This window comes from Marmota monax, unplaced genomic scaffold (assembly GCF_021218885.2).
Source record: "Marmota monax isolate L192 unplaced genomic scaffold, Marmota_monax_Labrador192_F-V1.1 WCK01_AAM20220418_F8-fsc00068, whole genome shotgun sequence".
NCBI classification, from domain to species: Eukaryota; Metazoa; Chordata; class Mammalia; order Rodentia; family Sciuridae; genus Marmota; species Marmota monax.
Window position 1 is genome coordinate 2,107,129 of NW_026692352.1, and position 14,788 is coordinate 2,121,916.

Below are 14,788 nucleotides of genomic sequence, written 5' to 3' on the forward strand. Positions count from 1 at the left end.
TTCTCCTCTACAGTTTATGTCCACTCATTGCTCTCTGCCTTGAAACTTCTACTCTCTCAGGGATGTTGCCAAAATGAGGCTCTTTCCTATACCTTCAGCTCTAGTGCTCTTATGTCTACTATGTCACCTCAAGCAAGTAGCTTCACTATGTTCAGCCTCAGTGTGTCTCCTGCAATGTGACTGTAAAAACCCCTAAATCACCAAATTGTTGTATAGCTTAAAAAACATAACCAGACACATCATTATTATGATAGCCCAAAGGTGGAAGCAAGCCCAGTGTCCCTCAACATATATGCATTTAGTTTATCCGTTCATATTATTCAGTCTTAAAAAGGAAGAATATTGGCACATGTGACAATAATGGATGAACCTGGAGGACATCATGGTAAGTGAAGTAGCCATGAAACAAATACTTTGATTCCACTTACATGAGTCATCTACATTAGTCAAATTTACAGAGGCAGTAAGTGAAGGGGTGGCTGTCAGGGACTGGAGGAGGCATATAAATGGGTACATTTAATGTTTAAGGGGTAGAGAATTTCAGGTTAGGCTGATGAAAAAGATCTGCAGGTGGACGATGGTGGTTACCCAACAATGAGTGTACTCAATCATGTAAATGATTAGGATGGTAATTTTTATGTTCTATGTATCTTATCACAATAATGACCTGAGACTATCCCTAGTTCAGTGACAAGAATACCGTTTTTTGTTTTGTTTTTTCTTCAATAAATGCCAAGTCCGTTGCACTCATTGGAATGACATCTGCCTTAGACTTCGTGGAACAAATCTCCCACCCCTGGATTTTAAAAAAAATATCCGTTATGTGAAAAAGAATTCATTTCTGGAAGACGGCAGATGATGGCAAGCAAAAGATAGCGCCCTGCCTTGCCTCTGCATCCAGACCACCTCAAGAGCAGCTCCCAGACGTGGACACAGCACATAGGTGTGGAGTGAGGATCAGTGTCAAAGCAGCCACACTTCCATTTGTAGAGAAACATTTTAGTCAAAGGAGACACACGGCAGGGGGCGTGCCCTCGGCTGACTGCTCTGTGCTTTCCCTGGTCCCTGCTTCCCAGAAGCCAGAGACAGCTGACACCGCCCGCCTCCGCTTTGCTTTCTCCCGCCCACATCCCCTCTCTCCTCTCTAACTAGTCGCCTCTCTCCTCCCCACGCCCTTCAGTTCTCCGCTCCTCCCATTGCTCCTCCCACTGCTCCTCCCATTTCCTTTCAGGCTTGCCTCTGAGAGGAAACTGAAAGTGAAATAGGGAGCCACGGCCAACTGATCAGGTAAGTGGGGCCTGCTAGACCAAGGCACCCCGGTCCTGCCAAGGGGACCTCTCCCCCATGCCAGGATTTGAAGAGCCCCTTCCAACCAGTGACCACCCTAGAGCACTTAGTCCTAGCGCCTTCTGGACAGGAGTGCTGGCTCCCCCATGCCCAGGGGTTCATCCCATGCTGGCCTGTCTGGGAGGAAGCTGCGCTCTGAGTGACTTCAGAGTCACCTGGAAGGGGCTCCCGCTGCCCTGGATGCAGGTATCTCAGCTGGGACAAGGGGATTGGTGAAGCTGGGAGGAATTAGCATTATAACTGAGCCCAGAGGGTGGCCCAGGGGAACCTACATGAGACGACCCCCTCCCCCTGCCAAAGTCCCCCTTCTGGGGGTTGAGGGGCAGCCCATTTAGAATGTTCACCTAGAGGAAGTGGAGTCAGGTTCTAAGTTTGGAACAGCTGAGAGATCCCAGTGAGTGCTGTGTATGTGTCTGTCTGTACGCATATGTATCCTTGAATGCACATACATATATTCAAAACATCTGTATATAATATACATTTACATTTATTTTGACATAAGCAATCATACATCCCTTAATGATGTACTATTAACTGATTTCACTGTTATGCAAGCATCAGAGTGTACTTACACAAACCTAGATAATGTAGCCTATTACACACCTGGGTTATATGATATAAACTATTGTTGTACCATAGTGCAGTCCATCACTGACCAGTATGTCATGTGGCGCATGACTGTATGTCACCCAACTCCTGCCATTATTTTATAGATTAATGAAGACCAGGTGTAAAACATGAATCACCTCTGTGGAGTGTGGAAGGTACATGGTAAATGGTCACTATTATAATTAGCTTATAATTGACATGATGGCTTGGTGGCATGAGATGGGAGAATGTAGATGGGAAAAGACTGGGCACTGAGGATTTAAGCAGGGATGGGCATGATGAAAGTATCACTCATCATGTATAATTCAACAGCTTTACCTCTAAGGTTCCCACCAATCTTCTCTACTTCCTCTGGAGACTTGATTTCCTCCTCTGACTGGATCATTGGGCCAGACTACAGAGAGGTCCTTGGTGGTCAGTTTGATAAATTCTTATTTTCACTCCTCCAGTTCAGTCTCATGTCTTCCTCTTATAGACTAGTTATAGATAGTTTTTCTCATACAAACCTCATCTTCTCTTTTCCCTTATTCTCTACCCATAAGCCTCCCCAAAATCTTCAGTTCTGCTTAAGAGGGACATCACCACTATGGCCTCAGCAATACCCCTGGAAATGATGTGGGAAGAGGTCACATGCGCTATCTGCCTCGATCCCATGGTGGATCCTGTGAACATCGAATGTGGCCACAGCTTCTGCCAAGAATGCATCTCTCGGGTTGGGAAAGACGGAGGCAGTGTCTGTCCTGTGTGCCGGCGGCACTTTATGCTCAGGCACCTCAGGCCCAACCGGCAGCTAGCCAACATGGTGGAAAACCTTCGACGAATAGGCCAGGATGCCAAGAAAGACACACAGGGAGCGCGCTGTGCTGTGCATGGAGAGAAACTTCACCTGTTCTGTGAGAAAGATGGGCAGGCCCTTTGCTGGGTGTGTGCCCAATCCAAGAAACACCGTGACCACACCATGGTCCCTATTGAGGAGGCTGCTCAGGAATATCAGGTGAGACATTAGCACAAACACTGGAATCCCTGGAGAAGATGGGCCCTGATGAGTGTCTGTTCCCTAGAGCAGCAGAAAGAAAAGAGCTACCTCTGGAGTTGAAGTTGGGGGAAAAGGAGGAATACTTCTTTCCTTCCCTGTCTAAGGGGAAATTGCAGGTTACAACCTTCTCCTCCCAAGGATAGGGGATCTGCTATGGGAAAATACTTCAAAGATCATGTTTCCTCTTGGCCTCCTGGTTAATTAGAAATGAGTAATACCCCCATCCTGCCACCCCATTAGAAGAGCTCTGTTTCATAAGACGTATTAGGTTTTTGCCAAAGTAAAATTTTGGAGTAGGAATTCTGTAGATGGGAATTCCTGTGTCAGTCAGTCTCTAGTCCTCCCTCCTTCTTTGTACTTGGTCTTTTTCTAAGAACCAATATGATCTTGCCCCAATCCACGCCCCTCATCCTACTTTTTGGTCTGGTGAGGGATTAACCTGCTATCCTTCTCCACAGGAGAAGCTCCAAAAGGCATTAGAGAAACTGAGAAAAAAGCAGGAGTTGACCGAGAAGTTGGAAGTGGATCTTGCAATGAAGAGAGCAGACTGGAAGGCAAGAGTTAAAGTCTGGGAAGGGCCCAGGTTCTTGAACTTGGGGAATCTTAACTAGCTATACCTTTGAGGAGGAATGGAGTTGGTATATCTCACTCTATGAATGGTCTACCTCCTAGGTCTCTGTATAGAGAGGAATAAAAAGAATGGGGGCTTTTTAACAGGCATAAAGATTGAGCATCACTGGAGAAGGTACTGAAAGGCTCAAACTGAGCTATTCTGAGCCCAGTTTCAGGGGATTACAGCATCAGCATTTCGGTGTCTGTGACAGAGTTATCCTAAGAAAGAAACCAACTGTGAGGCCATATTAGTAAATGGCAGGGGCTATGAAGACAGACTGAAGGAATCCATCAAGGTCAGAGGCAGGAAAAAACAGTCTGACCAGATAGTTGCTTGACCGTGTCCAGGTCTCTGGCCCAAAGTATAATGGAGAACTAAAGCCTATTCCAAAATGGTGATTTTTTTTTCTAGAAGAGGTAGGGAGTGTCCAGGATCAGAGGGCTATGGAAGGATCTCAGTACATATACCCTTTTGCCACTTATACCCTGACAGTGGTAAAAGAGTATATTCTATGTTATTGGTTGGCCCTCTAGTCTCTAGCAGGAAAGGGCAATCCAAGAATATCCCAAAGCCACCCTTTCCCTGGAATTTAGGAATGGTATTGTGATCCTGTCTTTGTGAAGTTGTCATGAGTGAGAGCAGGTTTTACTCTCTGTAACTCCTTGAGATGCAAAGGACAAATGGACTTTCAACTGCATTTTGGAAGAAAGGTTGAGAAGTATCTGCTGATGCCATATGTTGATGTGGCTGTGATTGTAGGATAGCTACAATGTGCCCCTACCACTACCAATGCTAATTCCAGAAGCTTCATACACTTGCCTACCAAAGTCCCCAGAAAATTGTGTGTGTGTGAGTTCTCAGACATAATCAGACTGTTGAGTCTTCAAGAGACAGAAATGGGCAACAACACCTCCATCCCCAAAGCTTGGGAAATTTTCATAGAAACCATCTCTTTCTCCTCACATAAAGAGGCAGGTTGAGACACACAAATCAAGGATTCATGCAGAGTTTATGCAGCAGAAAATCTTTCTGGATGAAGAAGAACAGAGGCAGATGCAGAAGCTGGAGAAGGATGAGATGGAACAACTTAGAATCCTGGGGGAGACGGAAGCTGAACTGGCCCGGCAAAGCCAGGCCCTGCAAGAGCTGATCTCGGAGCTGGAGTGGAAGAGTCGGGGCTCAGCACTGGAGCTCCTGCAGGTGAGTTGGGAAGAAGGGTTCTAGGAGTGATTGAGGGGAAAAAATTGAGATAAATATCTAACCATGAGGAGGTTTTTAATAAATACAACTAAAAAAAAATGAAGTGAAACTTAAGAGACAGTGGCTCCTGCTCTGCCACCAATTCTCTCCACAACTCTAGCTTAAGCCCCTTTTCTTTTCTAGACCTGTCGTCTCTATTTTTGATACCAGTGGACTAAATAACGATAGTTCTCCTACTGTTACTCATAAGCACATCATCTGTACACTCTCTGCTATTTCTACGGACTAAATGATCTTAATGTTATTTTTCTTTAAATTGCCTCACTTTTTCCTGAATACATTTAGTTTTAAAAGATTTTTTCTAGAACAATAGTAGCCAATTTTCATGTATTTATTAATAACTACAAATTCTTACAATACATATGACTTGCCAAACTTTGTGGGTGATACTACTTTCCATTTCATAAATAAGACAACTAAGAAATAGTTGTTAAGAGATGTTAATCAGACTAAATCAAATGATTTAACGAAGTTCACTGAAGTAGTAAAAGTAAAGATTAACTTTGCTTTTTTTTTTTTTTTAATGTATGTATGTCCTGCTTAAAATCATCTTGCATCCACCAATGGGTTATGTTGTCCTCACTTTGGAAAACAAAGTGGTATCAGAAGTTCCTCTGCTCTAATGTTCTATGGTTCTTTTCCCACACCTTTCCAGTCAGATGTGGTCATGAAAATAGTCCTGTTTCTTGTTGTTGTTCTTGTTTTAAAGACAGAGCCACTGTCTGATTTATATTGGCTTGACTTGGCAGGCTGTCTTCTGCCCAACACTGAACTGGACTTCCTGATGCCCTTTTGATTGGGCCTAGGAGTGAGCCAGTTCCCATGTGAGGGCCTCCAGCCCTGCAATCTAATATGCTCAGTTGATTGGACAACATTACCCACAGCACAGGACACAGCATTAACTAAACCTTCTCCAAACAACTCGGCCCACAAGTAAAAGGGTGCTGTTTCTGGGCATCCTACCTGAGCCTCTTTCCCCGTGACTGTCTCTGGGCTTTTCTCAGGCTGTGCTATTTTCCCTCTTCCACCTTCCTTCCTCCCCCAACCCCCTCTAAGAATCTGATCTTTCCAATTTGTTTTCTGAATCGGAGTCCTTAAACTGAGGATCCTTCCCTGGCTGTAGGATACACCTATGCTGGGTTTCTGGTTACCCCACAAGCATCCCCACATTCTTTCTGCTACAAGCTGGTCAGAATCATCATTTGGGCCTTGGACCAGAGGACCAGGGCAAAGCGGATCCCCAGGGATCAGAGGGTGATACCACCTTACCACAACACTAAACTCTACATTTGAGTCTGAAACTCCAAAACTTACACTCTCTCTTTTCTCCTCAGGAGGTGAAAGTTGTCCTGGAAAGGTAAGGAGAAATTTTCTCCCCAAAAGAACGGGTGGCAGGAAGCGCATATCTATTGATTGACGGGAAAAATTTCAGGGCATGCCTTTCTACATATGCCTCCCAAATCTCAAAGACCTGACCCTCTATAAAATATTTTCTGGTCTCATAAAGCTAATAAATGGACACCTCAATTGGTAAATTGTCCAAAGTAATCAGACTATCGCATTGTCATACAGTAAAGCTCCAACAAACAAGGATGTTCTGGGAAGTTCTGAATCCACAGCCTGCTGGGACTTATTTTCTAGATGTGACCTAACCAGTTGCAAACCTCTCAGAATGAGCCATGAGTAAGATCCACTGCATGGGCAAGATTCCTCAAGGTTCATTAGAGAAGTGATTCAGCCTATATCACATGCCTTGCCTGTAAAATGAAACAGAACACACTTGTGTGTTGACCCTGGGCTTGAGAAGAACTGTAGAATACCCACAGTCTGCAGAGGTTCATGGACCCAGGAACTCTTTGATAGAAATTAAACACCATATTCTTTCTTTTTTTTTTTTTTTCTCTCACCTGGACACTAGAACATGAGGTGTTTATAAGTTTCATTAGGATGTAGGATAGAAGTGGGAGACAGATCTCGAATTCTTTCCCCCAGGAGTGAGTCCTGGAACCTGAAGAAGCTGGACATTGACTCCCCAGACCTAAGAAGTATCTGTCACGTGCCAGGACTAAAGAAAATGCTGAGGACCTATGGAGGTGAGGTGACCTCTAGGAGTTGCTAGGTTAGAGCAAAAGGGAATAATGGGAGGGCAGAGGATCTCGGGGTCAAGAAGGAGAGGTGGCAGGTCAGGGTACATGGGGAATAGTTAGAGAAGGTTCCTTCAGATGTCAGGATAAGGCTGGAGTTGGCTGGGTGTCATTTCATCATATGATGTTCAGGGTCACCCCCTCAATGGGGAGTGTCTCCCCATGAGGAGCACAGGATTACTGACACTGCCCCTATAACACACAAGACCTATGTCCTCTTTCTGTAGTATACATCACTCTGGATCAAGACACAGCCAATCCATGGCTCATCCTTTCAGAGGATAGGAGACGAGTGAGACTTGGAAACACCCGACAGGATGTACCAGAAAATGAAGAGAGATTTGATAATTACCCTATAGTCCTCGGTGCCCAGAGCTTCAACTCTGGAAAACACTACTGGGAGGTAAATGTGACAGGAAAGGAGGCCTGGGACCTGGGGGTCTGCAAAAACTCTGTACGGAGGAAGGGGCAATTTTTGGTCAATACTGAGAATGGTTTCTGGACAATTTGGTTGTGGAACAAAGAAAAGTATGAGGCTGGCACTTGTCCCCAGACTCCCCTCCATCTTCAGGTGCCTCCGTGCCAAGTTGGGATTTTTTTGAATTATGAGGATGGCATCGTCTCCTTCTATAACATCACTGATCATGGCTCCCTCATCTACACCTTCTCTGAATGTGCCTTCACGGAACCCCTGCGGCCCTTCTTCAACCCTGGTTTCAATGATGGAGGAGGAAATGCAGGCCCTCTGGCCCTCTGTCCACTGAAAACGGGATGGTCAAAATCGGGTGTCCCTTCTCAGCCATGAACCCTGCCTTTATCCCATGAACTCTGAACTATCTTGTCTCTGCATAGGTGGCAGGGTCTCGGCAAGCAGGCTTTAGCAGGGAGATCACTGAAAGCCAGATGACCTTCAATATCAATATCCCTGCCCTAGATTCCTTTAGGATGCCCTCAAGTGAAGGCAGTTCCTCATATCTGACTCAAAACTCGACCAAAAACCATGTTTCTGCCTCCTTTATGTGACTTGTATAACAATATCTATCTCTAGGCTATTACCTTTGGCCTGTCTTTTTCATGGTTTGGAAAAGGGCTTCCTAACTACATTGTGCTTTCAGTCTCCAATTTACTCATTGTTCCTTAAACCCCAAATATTGAGGTTCCCTACTGTGCTGGGGATTGAACCTGGGACCTAATGCATGCTAGGCAAGCACTCTACCACTGAGCCACAATCCACAGACTTAAACCCCAAATACTTGAACAGTTCTAAACATAATTAATGTTGGTGGGTTTTGGGGTTTTTTTAGCATTGTACAAGGTTTGTGGATTTTTGTTTTTGTTTTTTGTTTTTTAATACAGCCCTTGCTGCTCTGCCATTGCAACTTATTTTTTAAATGGACCTTTCTTTCTCTTCTCTCCCTGCTCCTCCCTAGTCTTGGGGAAGCAGGATTACCTTTCTTCCCCATTGTAACCAGATTTATCTGTCCTTGAGTACACACCCACCTTAGGAACAAAGTAACCCAAACTTTGGGGATGGTACCACAAAATCAGAAATGACTGTCTCCCAAATAAGTAAGTTGCAACTCTGACAGAACACAGGGAATGTGGTTTCTGAATCACCTCTTTAAAAGCCCCCTTGTTCCTGCTGATGGGCAGAATCACTGCCTTTGGGACAGGAGTCCCCTGTGTATCTCCTTTGCTCAAAACTTTGTCCTTGTTATTGAATTGCCATGGGGGACAAGAACTGAGCTTTCAGCAAAAACACCTTCTGTCCATGTTCTCATATTTTTACTAGTGATAACATCAAAGTTCCTGGAACACTGTTCATATAGTCCAGCCTGGAACAACCCCCTATTATGATTTGGATAGGGGGTATTCCCCCAAAAGTTCATGTCATCCAATGCAGCCATGTTCAGGGGTAAAATGATTATGAGAGCTATGACCCAATCAGTGACTGATTCATTAAATGTATTAACAGTTTGAAAGGATTGCTGTACTAGATGTAACTACAGGCAGGTGGGATGTGGCTGGAGGCAATAGGTCACAGTAAGCCCTTGGAGATTATCTCTTCACCCTGGCTCTTTGCTTTATCTGGGTTGTGGGGTTTTTTTGTTGCTTTTATTTTTTATGGTTGCCACTACCATATGATGAGCTGCTTTCCTCTACCCCACCCTTCTACCATGATGGTCTGCCTTACTTTAGGCCCAAAGAAATGGAGTTAATCGGCCTTGGATTGAACTTCTGAAACTGAACCCAAATAAACGTTTCCTCCTCTAAGTTGTTCTTGTCAGGTATTTTTGTCACAGGAATAAAAAGCTGATGAACATGCCCCCTGATTTCATTGTTCTTCCCAGAAAAATGGCAAACTCCTACTCTCCCTAGAACATCCAGTTTTATCACCCCACTTTCAAATTCCCCTTTCTTTAGGCAAGTATTTCTGGTTTACATAGAATAAGTGTTTCTAAGACATAGCAGAGAAGGGTGGCTGTGGCCACATCTCCAATTATGAGGAAGTGGTTTTGAGCCTGGAGAAATATGTCTGTCAGCATGCATTCCAGGTCAGCAGGTGACACACAGAACCAAGGAGAAAGAACAAGTTTGTCTTCCAGGTTCTCCTAAAAAGATACTTCTGAGGATGAAGTATCCCATCATCCAAGGTGAGGAGAGGATTTGCTTTTATTTTCCCCTCCATGCAAATAGTGATGGTGAAATGAGTTTCATCTCCTTCCTGTTGTGACCAGCTTACCTCATCTCAAAGTCCTGCCCCCAGCGCACATCTCCAGCTTGAATGGTTTGATGGTGGAAAGCGGTGTGTGTGAAAGGGCATAAAAAAGAAATCCAAACCATGGATTCGGCCACTAACAAGCTCTCTCAAATATGTGTACCTCAGGCCTGTGTGTCTGGAGCAGGAGTCTCCCTATGGGAGGACAGAATAGGCACAATTGCAGTGACCAACATTGCATTTCTGTGGAGAGGGCATAGCATCTGACAGCCTCAGCAGAAAGAGATCCAGGAGGGTAGTGTGGTTTCTGGGTTCAGAAGTAGGAGGTGGGACACAGACTCTGCCTAGAAAGTATGTTGTGACAACTTCCTCCTTTTCCTTCTCCTTGCTTTCTCAAACACAGAGCATCCTTCATCATCTGTTTCCTCTCTGATAGAAGAGACTATTCTGCCTGTTCTCACCTCTTCCTTTCCTCCAGATTCAAGACGACTTGGATGATTCTGCCCCATCCCACTCACCTCACCCCTCTCCCTTGGAATTCCAACCCCTCAGTCCTGTTGTAACCCATGTTGTCCCCAAAGATTGGGCTCATTTTACCTTTCAGAATTGTGGAACCAATAAAATGGATTGAACAGTGAAGGAGACTTTTAATTCATGAATGATAACAGAAGTGGGAGATAAACTCATGAATCAACTTTCCACCCCTTGGGGACTAAAAGCAGAACAGAAAAGTTTTAAATGTATCCACAATTTACCCTGTGTTATGTAGAGTCAGGATCCTATTTATACTTAGTTCTCTCACACCCTTATAATAAATCTACAATCGGGACATAATCAAGACATTTGGGGATTATGGCAACCCCTATATCAAATTCAAACAAATGTATTTTAAGTGATATTAAATGCATGTATATGATTAATATAGGTTCTGTCTAGATGGTTTGTGTGTGTGTGTGTGTGTGTGTGATGCCCTTGGATAAGTGAATTACAGATAGTTTTGTTTAATTTGGTTAGTTTGGTTTTGATTTGCCTCTTTCTGTTACCGCTAAGCACATGCTAAGACTTTAAGAGAATAAGTAATTTTCCCAAGGTCAAACATTTCATTATCACCAGTGAAGTCAGAATTCAAACCAAGTCTGATCCAAAAGCTCATGTTCTTTCCTAAACAATACCCTTCTCTAGTTCACATGGCAATCTGACTCACTTTGAGTCACTTTGCTGTTAGTGGAACTCCCAAGTCATAAGCCTCTACAGAGTAGGCACAAAAAAAGAGAGGGTCTAACATTAGTAAATATACCACCCAATCAAACTCGGCATCATTTCCACTGTAATGACAAAGTACTGAGCACACGCTCTCGAATCTGCCTGGTCTTGATCCCATAAATAATGGGATTCATCATGGGAGGGGCCAACATGCAGACATTGGCCAGAAGAATGTGGGTATGGAGAGGAACATGGTGCCCAAACCTCTGGGTAATTATGGTAAAAATGCCAGGCAAGTAAAACATGGAAATGACCCCAAGGTGGGAACCACATGTGCCTAGAGCCTTTTGCCAAGCTCTTCTGGAAGGAAGGTGGAAGACTGCATAAAGGATGAGGCTGTAGGAAACTAAGATGAGCAAGGCATCTAGCACCACAGTGGAGAGGAGGACAGACAAGCCGTACCAAACATTGACACGGATATCAGCACATGCAAACTTGGCCACAGCCATGTGCTCACAGTAGGTATGCGGCAACCGATTGCTACGGCAGAAAGGCAGTCGCTTCACCAGGAACACATCCGGGAGTATCACGCAGAAGCTTCTCAAGGCCACAGCCAGGCCAATTCTTGTGATTACTGCATGGCTGAGCACTGTGCTATAGTGCAGGGGGTCACAGATGGCCACATAGCGATCAAATGCCATTGCCAACAAAATGCCTGATTCGGCAATGAAAGTTGCATGGATGAAGAAGATTTGGGTGACACAACCATCAAGGGAGATTTCCCCAGCATGAAACCAGAATATGGCCAGGGCCTTGGGCACAGTGGTCGTGGACAGGACGAGGTCAGCTGTAGCCAACATGCAGAGGAAAAGGTACATAGGTTCATGGAGGCTGTGTTCCGTCATGACGACGAGGATGAGGAGGCTATTCCCAAGTAGGGAAACAAGGTAGGAAAGAAAGAAGGGGAGAGAGATCCATGTGTGTTGGTCTTCCAGGCCAGGGATGCCCAGCAGAATGAAGAGTGAGTGGCTGGTATCAGTGTAGTTGAAGGTTGCCATACCTACAGCAGGTCACCAGTGTGGTGGTGTGTAGGATTTGGTAGTTACTCTTCTCTCTTCCCAAAAAGCTGAATGGGATGGAAGTAGGGGAGGAGAGAACAGATCATTTTTCATTGGGAAAAGCAGTGAAAAGCCTGCTGGTCAGGGATTGCAGAGATGTGGAAGAAAATTCCTTGCCATTCTATTTGCTAGCTATGTATCTCGATAAATCACTTCTGAGCTGTGGGTCTCTCTTATATCACCTTAACTACAGTCAGGAGAGGATGAAGTAGATCAACTTTAAGACAGGTCACTCTGCTCAGAAATGCCACAGATCTTAGTCTCAAATTTTTATAAACAGTTAAGAGCTATGAAAAATGAGCATGGTAATTTTCACTTTGATTTCCAGAGTTTGATGTTTCTTAAAAGGAAAATGGTAACTGAGTTGCCTATCAGTTTAACAAGCCCCACTGAGCACCTACTGTGTGCCAGGCATGGCTGCTTGGGGGCATACTTAGAGGGAGACAGAAATTAAGCAAAATACCTATCTACATAATTTTACAATGTAGGGGAAAAGCTAAACTCGGGAAGCTATGGTAAGTTCAGGAGTCCAGAAAAAGGCTTTCTAAAGGTGCTCCCTGAGTTTCACCTTGAAGAATAAGTAAAAGTTTGCTAAGTCAAGAGAGGTGATGAGGGAATAACTTGAATAAAATCATAGACATGTGAAAGGGCATGGGGTTTGGAGGAAAATTATAATGGCTCAAAGATAACAGCAAAGCAGACATGGTAGAAAATGACTCTGGAGAGTGAAGTAGAAACCAAATCATTGAGGACTTTGAGTACTTCTCTCATGGCTTTAGAATTTATGATAAAGTGATAAGAGAGACTGAAGGATTTGTAGTGTTAAAATAAAAGGAAAATTATGAAAACATTGAAATTTTTTCAAAATGAAATCAAGGCCATTGAGGGAGCAGGACTTACATACATCTGAAGCTGCCACCTGGAATGTGACTTTGGTCACCTTCACCTTTTAACTGTAGGCAACTGGAAGAACTAGGTTATTTACATTGTCATGCACACAAAAAGATTTTCAGACTCTTGTTTTCTGGACATTCCCATTGTACATCTTCTTATTTTCCACTGGTCACTAGTCCTTGTTCTTTCTCCACATTTCCATAGACGTTTCCTACAAAGGAAGTTTTGCATCTTTTTTATTGATTTTTTTTTAATAAATGAAAGCAGAATGAGTTTTGCATCTTTATAATCAGCACTGCTTGCCCCTAGAACTCCCACTTTCCCTGCCTTCTTCGAATACTGATTGAGAGCTATCTGAATCTGTACTTCCCAAATTGCAATTCCTAAGACCCCAAACAAAGTTCTTTTGTTTTTACAGTTTCTGAGTTTAACTTGATTGACAAGAGTGAGGGAATGGCATGAGGAAGTTTGGTTTCTGGTAGCTCTCTTGCAGTATGGTGTGAAGTGGATGGGGAAGGGAGGACTTCATTAAGTAGAGACACTATGCTTTAGGTGCATTATCTCTGTCACCACAGCCTGAGATAACTGTAGTCATTTTCCTATTTTACTGATAGGAGAACAAGCAGAACTGAGAGAACTTAAGAAGTACCCCCACCCAAGGTCACCCGACTTGACAAATAATGGGCCTGGAATTTGGATCCCCAGAGCAAACTTGAATCAATTCCTCTCTGCCCTACTTCTCCCTGCTCCTACTAATCAGGTGGTTGTAGCTCCCTGACTCCTGGTTTTCAAGAAGAAAAATAAAGTCATTTGTTGTTAATTTCCTCGTACTGCTTGTTCTGCCACTACAAATCTATTTATATTCATATCATCTTTTCCAAATGTTCAACATCTCTAGTAACTAGATAAATGCAAATCAAAACTACACTGAAGAGCTGGGGATATAACTCAGTAACTAGAGTGCTTGCCTCACATGCCCAAGACCCTTGGTTCAATTCCTAGCACCACACAGATTCCATCTCACTCCAGTCAGAATGGCAATCATCAAGAATACAAGCAACAATAAAAGTTGGCAAGGATGTGGGGGGAAAGGCACACGCATACATTGCTGGTGGGACTGCAAATTGGTGCAACCATTATGGAAAGCAGTATGGATATTCCTCAGAAAACTTGGAATGGAACCACAATTTGACCCAGTTATTCTACTCCTAGGTTTATACCAAAAGGACTTAAAGTTGGCATACAACAGAGATTACACGACCTGTGTAATTCTACATCATGTACAACCAGACAAATGGGAAGTTATACTCTGTTTATGTTTGTGTCCAAATGCATTCTACTGTCATGAAAATTATCTTTCCCCTCTTCCTCCTGTTTAAGGCTAAACCCATCTGTACACTGAACCCCAGCCCTGTCTTCTCTTTACTTACCTCTCCCCATTAATCCATCACTCTCTAGTAATTTCAACTTCTCCCTCTCTGGTGACTCCTGATCCTTGCCTGTAAATATATTTAAGTGTCCAGTTCCCCTTCACCTCAGTTTTATAAAAGGAGGAATCTGCTTTCTTCATCCATCTTCTTCCCTCCCTCTTAATATTCACACATTGCCATTATACTTAAAACCCCCAACATACTACTAAAACTTCCTTCTCTAAAATCATTTATTACACCACAATTACCAAATCTAACATCACTTTTCATCTTATTATTTGTAATCTCCAATTTCTGTTATAACTTCTAAATTTTATAATAGCAACCATTACATACCTGAGTATTAGACATATTTCTTATTTCTAATCCTCATGTCAAATTATGAAACTGCAATTATTACTAGCTTACAAGTGAA

The 14,788-nt window shown here is 43.6% G+C and overlaps 2 protein-coding genes across 5 annotated transcripts; one reads left to right on the plus strand and one right to left on the minus strand.

Moving 5' to 3' along the window:
• The first annotated feature begins 1,185 nt into the window (after window positions 1–1,185).
• On the plus strand, window positions 1,186–9,334 carry Trim21 (tripartite motif containing 21). Of its 4 annotated transcripts, none has more exons than XM_046441796.2 (7): window positions 1,186–1,287; window positions 2,499–2,950; window positions 3,451–3,546; window positions 4,575–4,805; window positions 6,200–6,222; window positions 6,858–6,958; window positions 7,237–9,334. In XM_046441796.2, exons 2-7 carry the CDS (start codon window positions 2,543–2,545, stop codon window positions 7,812–7,814), a joined length of 1,437 nt encoding a protein of 478 aa, XP_046297752.1. In that variant the 5' UTR covers window positions 1,186–1,287; window positions 2,499–2,542; the 3' UTR covers window positions 7,815–9,334. The 4 variants fall into 4 exon arrangements, with proteins under 4 accessions (XP_046297752.1, XP_046297753.1, XP_046297751.1 ...); XM_046441797.2 differs by lacking the exon at window positions 1,186–1,287 and adding an exon at window positions 1,300–1,533; XM_046441795.2 differs by lacking the exon at window positions 1,186–1,287 and having other exon boundaries at window positions 1,562–2,950; window positions 7,237–7,412; window positions 7,581–9,334.
• Window positions 9,335–11,044: 1,710 nt separating this feature from the next.
• Window positions 11,045–11,989, minus strand: LOC124090978 (olfactory receptor 52B4-like). The gene has a single exon (XM_046441798.1). The coding sequence runs from the start codon at window positions 11,987–11,989 to the stop codon at window positions 11,045–11,047; it is 945 nt and encodes a 314-aa protein (XP_046297754.1).
• Window positions 11,990–14,788: the final 2,799 nt, after the last annotated feature.

What these genes read in the sequence shown, in the direction of transcription:
- LOC124090978 (XM_046441798.1), bottom strand. Translation starts at nt 11,989, where the DNA reads ATGGCAACCTTCAACTACACTGATACCAGCCACTCACTCTTCATTCTG.
- Trim21 (XM_046441796.2), top strand. Translation starts at nt 2,543, where the DNA reads ATGGCCTCAGCAATACCCCTGGAAATGATGTGGGAAGAGGTCACATGC. An exon ending in AGGCTGCTCAGGAATATCAG is followed by an intron (nt 2,951 to 3,450) that starts GTGAGACATTAG and finishes CCTTCTCCACAG; the next exon opens with GAGAAGCTCCAAAAGGCATT. An exon ending in GTGAAAGTTGTCCTGGAAAG is followed by an intron (nt 6,223 to 6,857) that starts GTAAGGAGAAAT and finishes TCTTTCCCCCAG; the next exon opens with GAGTGAGTCCTGGAACCTGA.